The sequence below is a fragment of the Belonocnema kinseyi genome, chromosome 9 (genome assembly GCF_010883055.1).
Source record: "Belonocnema kinseyi isolate 2016_QV_RU_SX_M_011 chromosome 9, B_treatae_v1, whole genome shotgun sequence".
Taxonomy (NCBI): domain Eukaryota; kingdom Metazoa; phylum Arthropoda; class Insecta; order Hymenoptera; family Cynipidae; genus Belonocnema; species Belonocnema kinseyi.
The window spans coordinates 76,559,862-76,575,818 of NC_046665.1; the positions used below are offsets into that span (position 1 = coordinate 76,559,862).

The 15,957-nt window shown below is 27.7% G+C and overlaps 1 protein-coding gene across 1 annotated transcript; it reads left to right on the top strand.

Moving 5' to 3' along the window:
- Positions 1 to 853: 853 nt before the first annotated feature.
- Positions 854 to 15,816, top strand: LOC117180105 (endonuclease G, mitochondrial). Its single transcript, XM_033372432.1, has 5 exons — positions 854 to 1,217; positions 10,865 to 11,058; positions 14,968 to 15,204; positions 15,297 to 15,477; positions 15,545 to 15,816. The coding sequence occupies exons 1-5, from the start codon at positions 948 to 950 to the stop codon at positions 15,644 to 15,646; spliced, it is 984 nt and encodes a 327-aa protein (XP_033228323.1). The 5' UTR covers positions 854 to 947; the 3' UTR covers positions 15,647 to 15,816.
- Positions 15,817 to 15,957: the final 141 nt, after the last annotated feature.

Genomic DNA, 15,957 nt, shown 5'->3' on the forward strand with positions numbered 1-15,957 from the left:
TTAAATTTCGTTAAAATATTATAAAATTCCATGAAGTTACATGAAATCTAATGAACCTCAGAACCTTCAAAGTTCCTTAAAATTACTGAATTCCTCCGAAATATGATATAATCTCTTAAAAGTACCTTGCAATATTATAAAATATCGCAAAATTTCAATTGAAATTCCTTTAAATCTTTTGAAATATCCTGAAACCTTTAAAATTCTTGAAAATATTTTAAATATTTCATTAAATATTTCATTAAAATATTATCAAATGCCAAGGCAGAAATTACAAAATCTGATCATATTCCTGGATACCTCCTGAAATATTTTTCGTTCTAAGAAATCCTTTAGATTCTGGAAAATTGATTAAAATACGTTATTGAGAGGATTTACAAACCCCACTGAAGTCCGTTGAAATTTCTTAAAAATCCTTAGAAATATTTGGAAATCCTGTGAAATACCTTTGAATCTTCTCAAATATTTAATGAATCATTTAATTTGATAAAGTTAAAAAATTTTAGTGAAATTGTGCACATTAAAAACCAAAATTGTTTTTTGGTTCATTTTTTGTTTGTAAATATGGAAAATAATCATGGTGCGTATTGTCCAACAGCAATCCAAAAGGGCCAACAACATTTCTTCTGAGCCGTATATGCACCGAATTTCTGTGCTATTTGGGTTTCAAATAAAAATACTCCTAAAATTATTTATCTAATTTTATTTGTTTTACAAATTTAATACAATTGATATTACTCTTAAGTTATAATTTTAAAAACTTGGGCAAAAACGTGGCAACCTTGCTATCACGTGACAGCAGGCGATTTAAGACGTAATTGTCGTCTGCTAGCCCACGAGGATGTCAGAGTCTGACTGCATCTAGTCATCTTATCCCTAAGAACATTGGGGAAATTACGAAACCTTTCTAAGCTGTAGATTTGTGATTTAGAAAACAAAAATAGATAATGGTGCACGCGTCAAAAATTATTCTGCGAGTCACTGCTTTTACGGGCGCGGGGTTAGGAGGATGGTTCGCCGGAAAACATTTCGAAAGACAGCAATACCTGAACGATGAAAAAGACAACAGAGCGAGCATATTTTCCAACGTAAACATTAAGAATATGCCGTGTCTGCCGATTTTCGGCACGGTTTCAGCAGCAACGCCAATAGTACCAGCTGAAAATCAAGCAGACATGGGAGCAAAATTATCTGTACAAGGATCAAGAATTTCTCAAGTAAGTTTCTGAAAGTCTTGCAACCTAACCTACAACTCTTCCAACATTCGCCTAAATGACATATATATTATAAGGCTTTTAATCATCCTAATTAATAAATATGGCGTGCAAAAAAATTGCGATACTATCTGTCAGTTTTAAATTTATTTTTAAATTTTTGGAGAAAACTATCTCTCATATTTTAAAAGCTAACCTTTTTTATTTATGTAGGGTGACCAGATAGCTTGATCGGAAAATCAGGACATTATCCAACTTCTCACCCCCTTCAACCTTTAATTTCTCCCACCCATACTACAATTTAACTTAAGTCGCGTTATTTGAAAAACGGGGTGCTACAAAATACCAATTTCGAAATCCCCCAACTTTCCCTCACTTTTCGCTGAATTTACAACTTTTTCTACAACTTTTACAACTTAAAACCGTTACAACTTTTTCTTTCAAGTTAAATTTTCAACCACATAAATTAATGTTCAACTAAAAAGATAAATTTTCAACCAATAAGATTTATTTTATACCAAAAAGATCAGAGGCGGTGGAGCCCTAGAGGACAGGGGAATTAATCCCCCCCCTCTGAAATCGAAAGAGCGAATTCATTTGAACGTTTGAACTTTTTCAAAAATCTACCAGAAATCCTTATGAAATAAATGAAGTCTTGGTGAAATATTCTTAAACCTCAAACGGTACACTGGTGCAACTTCGCACCCGAAGTTTTTTCATTTTGGCATTTACGCAAACACAGCTGCAGCGGATTATTCCCACATATATTAAATATATATGTTAAATATGTGTGATATATGCTAGTTGTTTATTATATGTTCAATATTTTAAATAATTAATATTAACATTGCAAACAAACCAATTCGCACCATTCGAATCATTGAAGTCTGTGAAATATTTTTCATATGTCGAAAATCTTTTCGAAATATTTAAAATCTTTGAAAAATCATTGGAATCTTTGGAAAATCATTAAAGTCTTTGTGAAATCTTTAAAATCTATCTGAAGACTTTGCGAAATATTTTTTAAATATTTGATAATCGTGAAATTATTTAAATCTGTCAAGTCTTCGTGAAATTGAAATCTTTTAAATGTATCCGAAATCTTTGTAGAATATTTGAAGTCTGCGAAATCTTTTTCATCTAGACAAAAAGTTAGGCTTCGTGAAATCTTTTGAATGTATCCGAAATATTTGTGGAATAGTTGAATTCTTCGCGAAATCTTTTAAATCTATCCGAAATCTTTGAAAAAATGTTTACAAATATTTGATAATATTCGTGAAATTATTGAGATTTTTGGAAAACATTGATTTCTCTGTGAAATTATTCAAATCTATCTGAAATATTTTAAATCTTTGCGAAATGTTTGATAATATTCTTAAAATTATTGAAATCTTTGGAAAATTATTGAAGTCTTCGTAACATCTCTTGAATGTATCTGAAGTCTTTATGGAATAGTTGAATTCTTTGCGAATTTTTAATCTGTCAAAAATCTTTCGAAATATTTAAAATATTTTTTACAAATATTTGATAATTTTCGTGAAATTATTGAAATCTTTGGAAAATTATCGAAGTCTTCGTGAAATCTTTTGAATTTATACGAAATATTCGTGGAATAGTTGAATTCTTTGTGAAACATTTTTATAAAAGTCTTTATAAAAGCTTTTAAATTTATCCGAAATCTTTGCGATATATTTGAAACTTTTTTGAAATATTTAATAATATTCGTGAAATTATTGAAGTATATGCCCCTACATAAACCTAGAAAAAAAGGCTCCGCTGCTTCTGAAAAAGATTAATTTTTTACTACAAAGATGTATATTTTTAACAAAGTACATGCATTTTCAACAAAATAGGTACATTTATAATCAACGAAATGAGTTGTCAACTAAAATGGGACATCTTTAACAAACAAACAAACAAAATGTATATAATACAAAAAAGACGACTTTTCAGAAAAATACGAATTTGGGAAACAATTGGGACGCCGAATTTAAGTATTTTTAAGCAAAAACATATAGAAAAATGGACTTTTTCAAGTTTGCGAGGAATTTAATTCAGAGTATTTCTAAAAAAATCTTAAATCGGTTAATAAAATCCAGTGGACGAAGTTATGTTTCGTGTATACATAAAAAAAGAGTACTGCATTTAAATAACACCTATACTTTTGATTAAAATCGGTTAAAACTTTTCGAGATATCACATTAAAAAAATAATTCAAAGTATTGTAATTTCCATAATTTTGATTTTTTGTCAAAAATATTTAATCATAATATCTCACCTATACCTAACACTATTATTCCCTTTAGTTAAAAAAAAATCGCTCGTATTGATAACAACTCTTGATATTCCTAACCTAGAACCTTTCATTTGGATCACACCATTTTTCCAGTAAACAAATCTCTTTCCGTAAAGATCAAGTGTCGTTTTTTCATTTGATCTATAAAGTATTTTAAATCGCAGATCATAGAAGTGGAAGAGGGGATAAGTTCGTAAATATTTCCTGTAATGAAGCACCTAAATTCAGTGTAAATTTAGAAGTATTCAAATATAAACAAAACATAAAGAAGGTAAATAAGTAAGTATATTATAAAATATTTAATTAATTAATTCCTATAAAAGTTTGTCTCGGTTCAACACATCTATTGATTATAGCAGATTTTTATGTCTTCAAGTTCGTGGAAAGTATCCTTTAGTCTTTGTTGGATTCTAAGAAAATTGAAAAAATTGGGTTACTGCCGATTTATCAAAATTGCCAAGCTATGAAAAACTTACTTGCAATTTCCATGTTCAACTTCATATCTAAAAAATAATTTAATATAAAAACAAACCTTTGTAAAACATGAAAATAAAAGTTTTCTATTTCATTAAGTGAGAAAAAAGACGTTAGGGCATTTTCACATAAATCACCCACAATCATCTGAAATATAGAAAAAACATCTTATGCTAATATTAATAATTTTGTAATATTTCTAACGACCTACATAATTTTATCATTAATCTTTAAATATAAATACACTGTACAAATGCAATTTAATATAAATTAAATCTGATAAAGAAAATAAACTCTTGAATATAAAAAAATTAATTTAACAGCTGTTTCCGTGGAATTAAATAAGTACCAGAGTAAATGCTTAATCAATAAAGAAGTACTATTTAATTTTCTATCGAACAGTGAACTCTTTTCATCAAATTGAAATAAAAATTGAATTTTAGAGTTACTTCTAAATATTTACTTTGAAGCCTCATAATGATAGTAGCTTCTTAATCATTAGTCTCTTATAATATAATCATAAGTTTTATATTTTTCCAAATTTAAAATCATTGTTGAAATTTTTTCGAAACCTTTAAATATATTTTTTAATTAATTGAATTTAAAGTTGAATTATTAAAGTAATCTTAAGAGATATTTAGAAATTTTTTAAATATCAAAATTAAATTTAGAACTTGAAATGATTTTAAATCATCAACACGAAGTTTGTGACTCGAAAAAATTGAGCTATTTGTACCGAAATTTGGGTGCAAATACCAGCAGCCTAATTTAAAACAAAATGCAGAGTTTTGCAGATTTCAACTAAAAAAGTTAGAAACTTTTTAAAAATTGTGAAAGGCTGAAAAAGAATAAAAAAATTTTCTTACGATTCCAAGGAAAAATGAAAATGATTTTTCACTTTGAAAAATTATTGTTACAGAAAATTTAAAAAGATTTTAAGAGATTTCCAAAATGATCAAAACAGAACCTGTAAGATTTGGTGGATTTTTTTTTAATTTGCAGGATTTTTCAAAAGTTGTAGGAAAAATTCGGTTAATTTTTAAAATGTATTTACGAGTTCTAAACAAAAATGTTAACACTTCTTTCCAATTATTTAAAGACATTTCAAGTTTAAACAGAACGATTCAAATTTTAACGTTAAAAGTTGAAAAGCTCTTCGAAATTCTACAGATTCAAAGCATTCTATGTAAAACAATTCAGTTTCAAATTGTTTACTTTCACATATATTTGTGTTCAATTTACTCGTCTTAAATGAACAGTGAAATTTTTAATGGTTAAGAAAACTAATAAAAATAATATATTAATAAATTTATTTATTCAATTTAATATAAAAATAAAAAAAAGGAAGTCCTAAAACTTTGAATTAAAAATATTTTATTGATGAATCATAAAAATTGTTATTTAAAAATAAAATTATCGGAATAAATGATATTATATTAATCTCAATTCGTATTAAGACTTTCGAATTCAAACAGTTATACAATCTGGAAATTCTCAAACTTTAAATGGATTTATAATCGTTTTGTCAAATCAATTATTGTTCAGTTTTTTATACTTTAATTATTTGCAAAACTGTTGAAATCAAACTTAAGCAGATTTTTTCTTCTGAAAATTCGTAAAATTCCCAGTCATGGAATAAATTCACTGTCATTTCCCGGTTTTTCTCGGCCTCAGAAAATTCTCGTTTTCCCGGTCCAGCGGCCACCCGATATGAAACAAGCAACCACTCGCTAGTTTTAATAAAAATCAGCGGTCACTATGCGATTTGTATAAATTACAACTTGTTTCGGTGCCGATTCGAACTTTTCGTCTATGCGGCATGATCGAAAACAGGAATATATGGGTCGGCTTGATATGGTTGATACAAAATGTCAATTTCGAAATTCCCTGAATTTCCCTTTTTTTCCTTGACCGTTCTGAATTTTTTAGATATAAAAGCAACCTTACACCTATGATATCAGTAATATTAATGCGCAAAAAAATGTTTCTAGGTTTATTTTAAACACTTTAAGTGCCAACTGTAACAGTTGATGTTTCCACGAAAGTTTTTTTAATTTTCAATCAAAAAGAATTTAATTTAAAAAAAAAAATGCAATGGGATGCAAAAATGGAATATTTACATTTTCAGATTTAAAAAATTAATTATTAATAACAAAAATGAATTTTCTACTAAAGGCATTAATTTTTAACTAAAATTATGAACATTTAACAACAGCAAAATTATTCAAAGAGTTGATTTTTCAAATTAAAAAATGAATTTTCTACCAAAGGATAATTTTTCAACAAATTACATTAATGTTTAAATAAAAAATAGAACTTTTCAACTAAAAATAGAATAGTTAAGTTTATAGTTGGAAAAATAAAATTTCCGCCAAACAAAAATGAATCTTTAACCAAATAAATGAATTTTAAACCAAGAATAAGACAGTTAAATTTTCATTACAGAATTAAATTTCCAACCAAGAAGATTACATTTAATAGTAGATAAATAAAGTTAAAGAAATAAATTTTTAACTTAACTAACTAAAATCTTATTAATTTAAAAATAATTTGTAACCAAACAGATGAATTTCCAACCCAAAAGAAATTTTCAACCAAAAATAGAATAGTTAAATTTTCAGTTAGAAAAATAATTTTGCAACAATAAAAAAGACTTTAACAAAATAGTTTAATTTAAATCAAATAAATATATTTTTAACAAAAAGATAATGTTTCAACTAATGAAATTACTTGCAATTTTTACCAAAACAGATGAATTTTCAATCCCAAAAAGACGAATTTTCAACAAAGCGGTTGAATTATCAAACAAAAAGAATGAGTTTTTAACAAAATTGTAGAATTTTACCTGAAATTCCCTGATGCTTGAACTGAACCAGTAAAAAAAGTCACTGGTTAAATCAGTATTTTAAAATATCAGCATTTTTTCGGCTTATAAAGACAAGGTCCCTTTTAGGATAGAAGCGTATATACAACGCATAGTGGGTTGCGAAATGCTTAATTAGCTCGATTCCAATTTAACAATTTATTAGAAAAATATATTTTTTAATTTTTTTAATAATTCTCAAGAGTATCAATTTTAAATTAAAAAAATACACAGGTAGCCCCAAGCGATAATAAGAAATAAAAAATTATAAGGAAATGAAGTGCACTTCCCACATCAAAAGTAAAATCAAGGACGATTCCCTGATTTCCCGGAAATTTTTGTGCTAGCAAAGGCTAGCACAAAACTGACTTAAGATATACAACCACGTTAATCACTGAAATTTCACTGATCGTCAGTGACAGTTCTGGCTGTTTCAACGAGTGAAATTTCACTGGTTCATTTTAACTTTCTGGAATTCCCTGACATGTAGCAAACCTGCATGAAAAATAATAGTGGTTTTAGTATAAATTAGTTTACCTGCATCCAGATTCCACAATGTTTCTGCAGTTGAGTCCTAGAAGTTCCAACGATCTGCACCTTTGGAGAGAATGTCGAAAAAAACATTTGAGTCAACAATATTTGTATAATAATTCTGCGAAAGTAATTCAGAGTTTACGTTTCGAATTAGATAAAAATATTCAATAAAATAGTTAACGTAATTATTTATACCATCTAAAAAAAGTGCAATTTCTACAAGATTACCGAAATTTATGAAAAATATATTTATTTTTAAATAATTTAGAAACGCTTCTTTTTGTTCATTTAACATTAGCTTTTAGAAATAATAAGATCTACCATTTAATGTCTAAAACAATATTGACGACAAGAAAGCAATAATATAATGGTAAAATTATTTTAAATTATAAAGTATTTTAAATTTTGTGATGACTCAAATAGTTCACACTCCCGCACTTTTATAGTTTACAACGCGTATTTTGAAATGTATTTTATTTTTATAAAATTTATTTATAAAAAGACTTGTCTAAGAATGATAATAAACCGAATAATCTTTCAAATCGTAGAAATCAAGAACCGAAATGTTCTGAATTTGCAAGACGGAATCACGATTAGATTTCCAACGGTCTGCGCCTGAAAAATAAAAATACCCATAGTTTTCGTAATGATATTATTTAATTGTTACATTTATTTTTGAGGTTGTCAAGAAATAAGTTGTATTTTGCGTTATTGTCGGAGTTAGGGGGTATTTTTAAAACATCCCTGGCGGACCGAAGGAACCGAATGGAGCCTCTTCAAAGTACCTGTAAAGACCCCATTGGGTTCCTTTTTTAAAAACTCGAAAAAACAGCAAAATCAATTTTTAAATTGTTAAAATTCGGATTCTACGTTAAAATTCCCTATAGAAGGTCACGCAATAATCGCAATAGTTTTTTTTGCAACGGTAAAATTTTTTAAAAAATACAAGACGTATAACGCCTGTTGACTGCTACACTTCAAACGCATTGCCTATAAGTAGCAGTCCAAAAGGTGTTATACGTCTTATATTTTTAAAAACTTTTTATCGTTGCAAAAAAAACTTGCGATTATTCCGTGACCTTCTATACGGAATTTTAACGTAGAATCCGAATTTCAACCATTTAAAAGTTTATTTTGCTGTTTTTTCGAGTTTTTTTAAAAAGAAACCGAATGGAGACCCAATGGGGTCTTTACGGGTACTTTGTGGAGACTACATTCAGGTCGTTATATAGAAAAAGATTATAAGTCAATCAACATTGAAAGAAATAATTCAAAAATGTTGAAGGAATTAATATAAAAGGTAGAAACTCTGTAATTTCCCTTGGTATCTTCAACATTTCTTGAAATTGCATTAAAACACCTTTATTATTTAAAATTCCTTGCAAAATAAAATTAATTTGATTTATTCTCTCAAGTTTTCTAGAAATACCTTGAAATTGTAAACTTCCTTATAATCTTTGTAATATTATTCCATAAATATAATATTCAATAAAATACTTTAAATCTGGTCAAATTCCTTGAAATCGCTAGGAATTCCTTACAATTTTATTTATTTTATAAATTTCTCTCGAAATCCCTTAAAATCGAGCTGGAAATATTTGCAAATATTGCAAAATTCTTTGAAATGTTCCAAATCTCTTGAAATTCTTTAAAATTCGTTAAAATAGCTTAAAATCTTGTCAATTCTTTTAAATAATTTGAGATCCTCTAAGACCCCTTCTCGTAATAATGAATTATAATAAGCAGAGATCATTTGAAATTTCTTCAATATAAATTAAATTTATTTATTAAATTCTGTACAAAAACACCGTTTAAATCCCTAGAAGTCTTTACAATCGCTTCAAGTTTTTTTAAATATCTTTAAATTCTCTTGATTTTTTTTAAATAGCTTAACATTTTTTAGATCCTTTGAAATTATTGGAGGTTCTTTTAAATTCTTGGAGATTCAACGAATTCCTGTAAATCTTGTTAAATTCATTAAAATATCATGAAAGAGGTTAAATAATAATACATTTTCTTCTGTACTTCAAATAGATCCAATCATATTAAAGATATTAAATTGTTACAATTTGAACATTTACATATTTAAACGTCATAAATCCTAGGAAAGTCAAAAGCTGGACTTCCAGATAATTTATAAGGAAATGTAATATTAGGCGGGACTTCCAGATAATTTATAAAGATGTATAATATTATTTCAATTATAACACGAGAATTCTGGATCAATTTAAAAAAATGTGATATCCCTTTCTCACAGTACTCACTTCCCCACCGAGTGAGACACGCCTACCCCTAAAAGGGAAATGCCCTAATGGTGTAATAAAAAAATAATAATGCAAATTGATCAAACCCTAACCTATTGATCAAAAATTCAACGATCGAAGCAATTTGTGAATGAAACTTATATGGGCTAGTTTCAAAAATTTAAGATTAGAAATCTTCTTTATAATACCAAGTAATAATTCTTTGCTGAAAATGGAGTGTTCCGCCATGATTTCATCATATAAATCTACCGAAAATTATTTAACGAAACCGTTGACCACCTTAGCAGTCCATATTATTTAATATCCTGAAAAATTAGTTAACCTGTAAATGTATCTCCTCTATTTCGTAATCAGAACAATGTATGAAACAATGAAGTATGTAAATTCTATTCTGTACGGTAAAAATACATTTTCAAATTCTGTTAAACAAAACAATGCAACCGTCATTTCGAAAGCAGACTTCCGAAATGGTTAAAAAGTTAACAATAACAAAAAAACATTTTTCACCGTTAGATTTGTGAAAATGATTGAAAAATATTAAACCTTATTAGCTACACTGCAAGATTCTGAACGAATTTTGATTGAAAATCCATTTAAATCTTATCTCTTTAAGCTAACAAGCAGGAACCGATGTGGTGTTCTTATTTTTCTATTAGAAACTGAAGGAACGCGTTCCAATCGTTCAAACTTGCCAATCGGCCAACGGACAAACACAATTGAGAAATTCAAATGCAAATATTTAAATCTGATTCTTTTAATTTCGTGTTTAATTATGATTTAAAACTAATAAATTAGAAAATTTCGGTTACAGTGTTCCTAAATGATATATTAAGTTTGATCCGTTATCATCAAGATAAATATAGTTTCGAAAAAGAACAAACGTTTTTATTTGCCAAAGAAAAACGTCTGCTCGCATGCGCATTGCTCTGCGCATGAGAGATCTTCGACCAAAAATTGCGGGAAAGTTTAAATAGCTGATTTAAGAATTGGTTTAGTTTTTTAAAACAACTATCGACTTGGATAACAATAATATTAATTAGATAAAAAATTATACAATTTTAAGAATTGTTAATGATTTTAATTCAATATTTAAGAATATAAATTAGTCCATTTGTATTGTTTATTATTAAAATTTTAAAAATTACTATTTTTGTTAATTTCATTTATAATAATATATCTCAAATGTTATTTAAATTCATAGAAATTTTCTTTTTTTTAGATCATGAAGTATGGATTCCCTGGTCTCGATAATGTCAGATCGTTTGATGATTACGTTATTTCTTACGACAGACGAAATAGAGTTGCCCACTGGGTTTTCGAACATCTCACAAAGGAAAGGGTGAAACCAAACAAATTGGTGGATCGCTCAAAATGTGAATTTACTCCCGATAAAAGTATACATCCATTTTTCAGGTATGAAAATTATTCATTACATTTATTTAATTTTAAGGGCATGTGATACTTAGAAAATTGTCGATTTTACGAGTTTTAGGTTCCCCCGGCTTTTTTTCTAGAATAATAAATATTTTGTCTTAAAAATTTGGGAAATGATAGCAAACATGCTAACGGACGTCCCCATACACTTTTTTTGTAGGTTAATTCAAAAGTTTTAATTTAGCAAAATGTGATTAATTTGCATAGCGCTTAGGAAATAGTATCGATTATTTCAGTGTTAGATTCCCCCGGCTTTTTTCCTAGGATAAGAAATATTTTGCCTTCAAAATATGGGAAATGATAGCGAACATGCTAACGGACGTCCCCACACACTTTTTTTGTGTTTTTTTTTATCAAAAAATTTTTGATGTTGCTAACAACCTGCGTGTATTTTTCGAGGTTATGTGTGTTACAATTCACCGGAGCGTTACTTCCAAACTTCAAAATATTTTTGGCCGAAAACTTTGGTATTACAAATAAACAAAGTAACTAATCTCCCGGAACTAGCCTTGTTTGCAGACAATCAAAAAAGTTTATTTCATAAATAATTTCCAGATTATCGGAAGGGAGAGATGAAAAACGACGTAACCTGTTGAGGTTACGTCGTTTTATTTATTTTGATAATGCATATGCATAAAATTTATATTTAGCACAATAAATTTTTTTTGTTATTATCCCTCAAAAAAGAGTCTAGGGACGTCCGTTATGATATTTTATAGCATCTCCGAATTCAGTTTTTAAAACTTCATTTTTATGGAAAAAAGCCGGTGAAACTGTAAGCATCACATGCCCTTAATCAACGGCCGCAACACAATTTTTTAGGTATATTGTAAACATTTTTTTCTTAATTTCCCCCTATTTTCTAAAAGAAAAGGTACAACTAATTACTAATTTTTTTATTTCACGTTTAAGCTTATGATTGAATAATTCTACATTGCCACGCTATAAACGAGAATGTTTTGCTAATATCTTTATTGGGAATAATTTTTCACTATAATTTTATTTTGAAATTAGTTTTTGTTTTTCAAGAACTGTTTGAAGAAATAATAAAATGATAATTACAAAAATAAAGTTTATCCAACACTCGACGATGTGAAATTAGATAATGGTGAACTCGGGCCTGAGATTCTCTAAAAATAAGTGGTTATTATTAGTATTATATTATTACTATAATAATATATAGTATTTAAAGAAACTGAAAAATAAATTGAGTAACACAAAAAAACTGAGATCGATGAACGAAACGAAAGAAACTTTCATGCAAAATTGCAAACTGCCCTTACGAAAAAATATTATAGGAAAATCAGTATAAGCCTATAGTAATTTTCATATAATTTTTTTGGCAATTATAGGAAATTAATTATATAAAATCATTAAATAAAAAAGCGATTATAGAATAATCAATATTAGAATTAAAAATACAAAAATATTGAAGGAAACGGATATATTAAACAGTAGACAAACTACAAAGGAACAATTTACTTTGGACCACTCATAATGTCATATTGAAGTACACAAAAATTGCTATTCTGCGCACATAAACTTGACACAGCAAAAATCTGTTAATTCGCATGATATCTTTAAACTCGCTTGAAATTTCATTGAAATCTCTTGATACAATTGGAAATATCTTTAAATCCATTAAAATCTTTTAAATATGTTAAAATCCGTAAAATGATTATTTTGAAATCCCTAGAAAATATAGTAAAATAAATCACTTAAAGTTCTCTAGAAATCCCTAAAATCTTTTCAAATTTCTTTTAAATTCCTTAAAATTTTTGGAAACCCTACAAATTCTTTGACATCTCTTGAAATTTTTATTTCTCTATTTGAAAGATTTTTAATTCGTCGAAGTCCCTTGAAAAAATTTTATTTTATTTTTCAAAGTTCTCTAGATATTTATTAAGTTACCTGAAAGCCATTAAAATCTTTTTAAATCATAAAAAAGTAAAAATTATTGAAAATCCCTTCAATGTATTAAATTTATTAATTAAAGGTCTCTAAATAATCTTTTCGTTCAAATCAATAGATTTTTTAAAATAATTTTGGAGATGCAATAAAATCTTTTAAATCTGGTGAAATTCCTTCAAATGATTAGAGTCGCTAGGAATCCCTTGTAATTTAATTTATTTCTTAAAGGTTTCTATAAATCCCTCAAAATCCAGCTTAAAATCTGTGAAAATCCTGCCATATTCTGTAAAATCTCTTAATTTTCTTTGAGATCTGTAAATATATCTTCAAATCTTTTAAAATTCCATTAATCCTTTGAAATAAATTGGAAGTCCTATAAAAACTAATAAATTTTGTGAAATTCTATACAATCAATTGTAGTTTTCAGGGTCTATTAAAATAGGTTACAATATTGTAACCCCTCAAGTTTGATGAAATTCCTTAATATACCTTGAAATCTTTGAAAATCCTACAAATTTCTGGAATTTCTTGAAATTGTCTTAATCTCTTGAAATTTTTTTAAATACCTTGCAGTTATTGAAATATCTTACAATTCTTTGGGATTTGTTAAAAAGGTTTAAAATTTCAAATGTTTTAATCCCTGATCTTGTGAAATTTTTTAACATACCTGGAAACACTTGGAAATCTTACCAAATTCTTTGATATTCCTTGAAATTTTTAAATCTCATACAATTTTTTGAAATCCCTTGCAGTTATTATAATCTTTTTAATTTCTTTAGGATCTGCTAAAATGGCTTACAATTTTTTATCTTTTAATCCCTGACCTTGTAACATTTTATAACATACCTCGAAATCTTTAGAAATCCTACTAAATTCTTCGATATTCCTCGTTTAAATTTTTTGAAAACTATTAAAATTGCTTAATATTTTTTAAATTCCGTAAATCCTTTGAAAATAAATGAATGTCTTTCCAAATCCCTTTAATGTTATGAAATTCTCTAACATACCTTGGAATCTTAAGAAAGCCTATACAATTCTTTGAAATCTCTTGAATCTTGAAATTTTGTGGATCTTTTTAAATAACTTAAAGTTTTGTAATCCTTTACAATTTTGTAAGTTCTTTTATATCCCTTGAAATTGTTAGAATCTGTATAAATTTGTTGAAATAATTTGAAATCCTAAATTAAGTAAGAAAATCAATCATTTGTTTGTAGTTTATCTATTTTTTCGCATCACTCCTTTGAATATTTCAACATTATTAATTTCTGTACTGAGTTCCTTATGATTTTTATAGAAGCTCAAAAAAATAAGAAATTCATTATATGCCTATACTGAATTTCTTATAATATTTGTTCATAAGTATGTAGCGGTTATAACATTGAGTTACGAACCTTATAACCAGATTTAAAATTCTGGAAAAAACGGTTAAACTCAAAAAGTGTAATGCTTTCTATAACTTCTTAGGCCTGAATGAACTGAAAATGCCTAAGCCTTAAAGGACATACTGGGTGTATATCACCCAGCGATTTATTTGCGCTTTAACAAAACGTACAAGATTCAAGAAAATAGAACACGTGGCGCCAGATTAACAAATTACACTGAATTGATGCTTTTATTTTTTAGAATAAATACCTTCTTTGGAACGAACAATATAAGACTAGATAGATTAAACATCATTAAATGATTTTCTTGTAAAAAACTATCCAATACCGTCGGCAGAGTACACGTTTGAATATCCTTGGGTGCCTAAAACCCAGTATGCTCTTTATGTAATTCTACGGAAGTATGCTTTTTAAGGGTTAACTCAGATTCTTCACGCTACTAAAAAGATTTATTTTAAATTGGTATTCTGTAGTATTTTCTATCCAAAAATGTATTAATCGATAACTATTTATCATGCAATTCCATTCATTTATTGAATTTCCAATAGTTATTCTGAAGGATCAAAAAGAACCTTAATTTGATTTGTATATTCAGGTCAGAAAACAGCGATTATAAAGGAAGCGGATATGATCGGGGACATCTAGCAGCAGCGGGGAATCACAAATTAGAACAAACTCATATAGAACAAACTTTTTTCTTATCAAATATGGCTCCTCAAGTTGGCCGAGGATTCAACAGGGATTCTTGGAACAGGCTAGAGAAATACGTTAGAACTTTAACAAATGTATACAAAGACGTGTATGTCTGCACAGGCCCTTTGTATCTGCCAAAGTAAATGTTATATTTTTTAACAATTGAAAAAAAAATCCAAACGATATTTTTATTCACTTAACTAACAAGAATATTTTCAACGTTTTCATTAGAAGAGAGGCAGATGGGAAAAAGTACGTCAAATACGAAGTTATTGGCAATAATCATGTGGCTGTTCCGACTCATTTTTATAAAATTGTCGTTGGAGAAACCGAGGACCATAAATTGGAAATGGAGGCATTTGTGATGCCAAACGCACCTATCGACGATAAAGCTCCACTAAAAAATTTCCAGGTAATTAATTGGTGTTGCAGATTTGCGATTTTAATTTAAAGCACTAATCTATGTTTTATTTCCTTAGGTTCCACCAGAAAGCATTGAGCGTGCAGCAGGACTTTTATTTTTCGACAGAATAGCTCGCGAGAAACTAAATAAAGTAAATGGAAAAAGCGTTTGCAGCTGATAAAGTATTTTAAATAGGATAAAATTGTAGGAAAATAATTGAGCGCAGTCTTGATAATTTTATTTTAAAATTTTAATAATTTGATAATGTAACTAGAGTGCAATTACAAAATTGACTATGTACAGAGAGTACGTAGGAACATATCTAGTAAAATTGTCCCAAATAGTGTACAAATTTCTTAATTGGTCAGTAATCAATTCTCAGAATTTTAGTAAATTATAATGAATTTTCGTCACGAGATATTTTGACAGTTTTCGAAACTGCACTTAGTATTATCTCTTTTAATTAAAAACTGTAAATACTCGTTGTAA

Coding starts and splice junctions, on each gene's coding strand:
- LOC117180105 (XM_033372432.1), top strand. CDS start 948: ATGGTGCACGCGTCAAAAATTATTCTGCGAGTCACTGCTTTTACGGGC. Junction 11,059..14,967: donor AGTATACATCCATTTTTCAG/GTATGAAAATTA, acceptor TTGTATATTCAG/GTCAGAAAACAGCGATTATA. Junction 15,478..15,544: donor CTCCACTAAAAAATTTCCAG/GTAATTAATTGG, acceptor TTATTTCCTTAG/GTTCCACCAGAAAGCATTGA.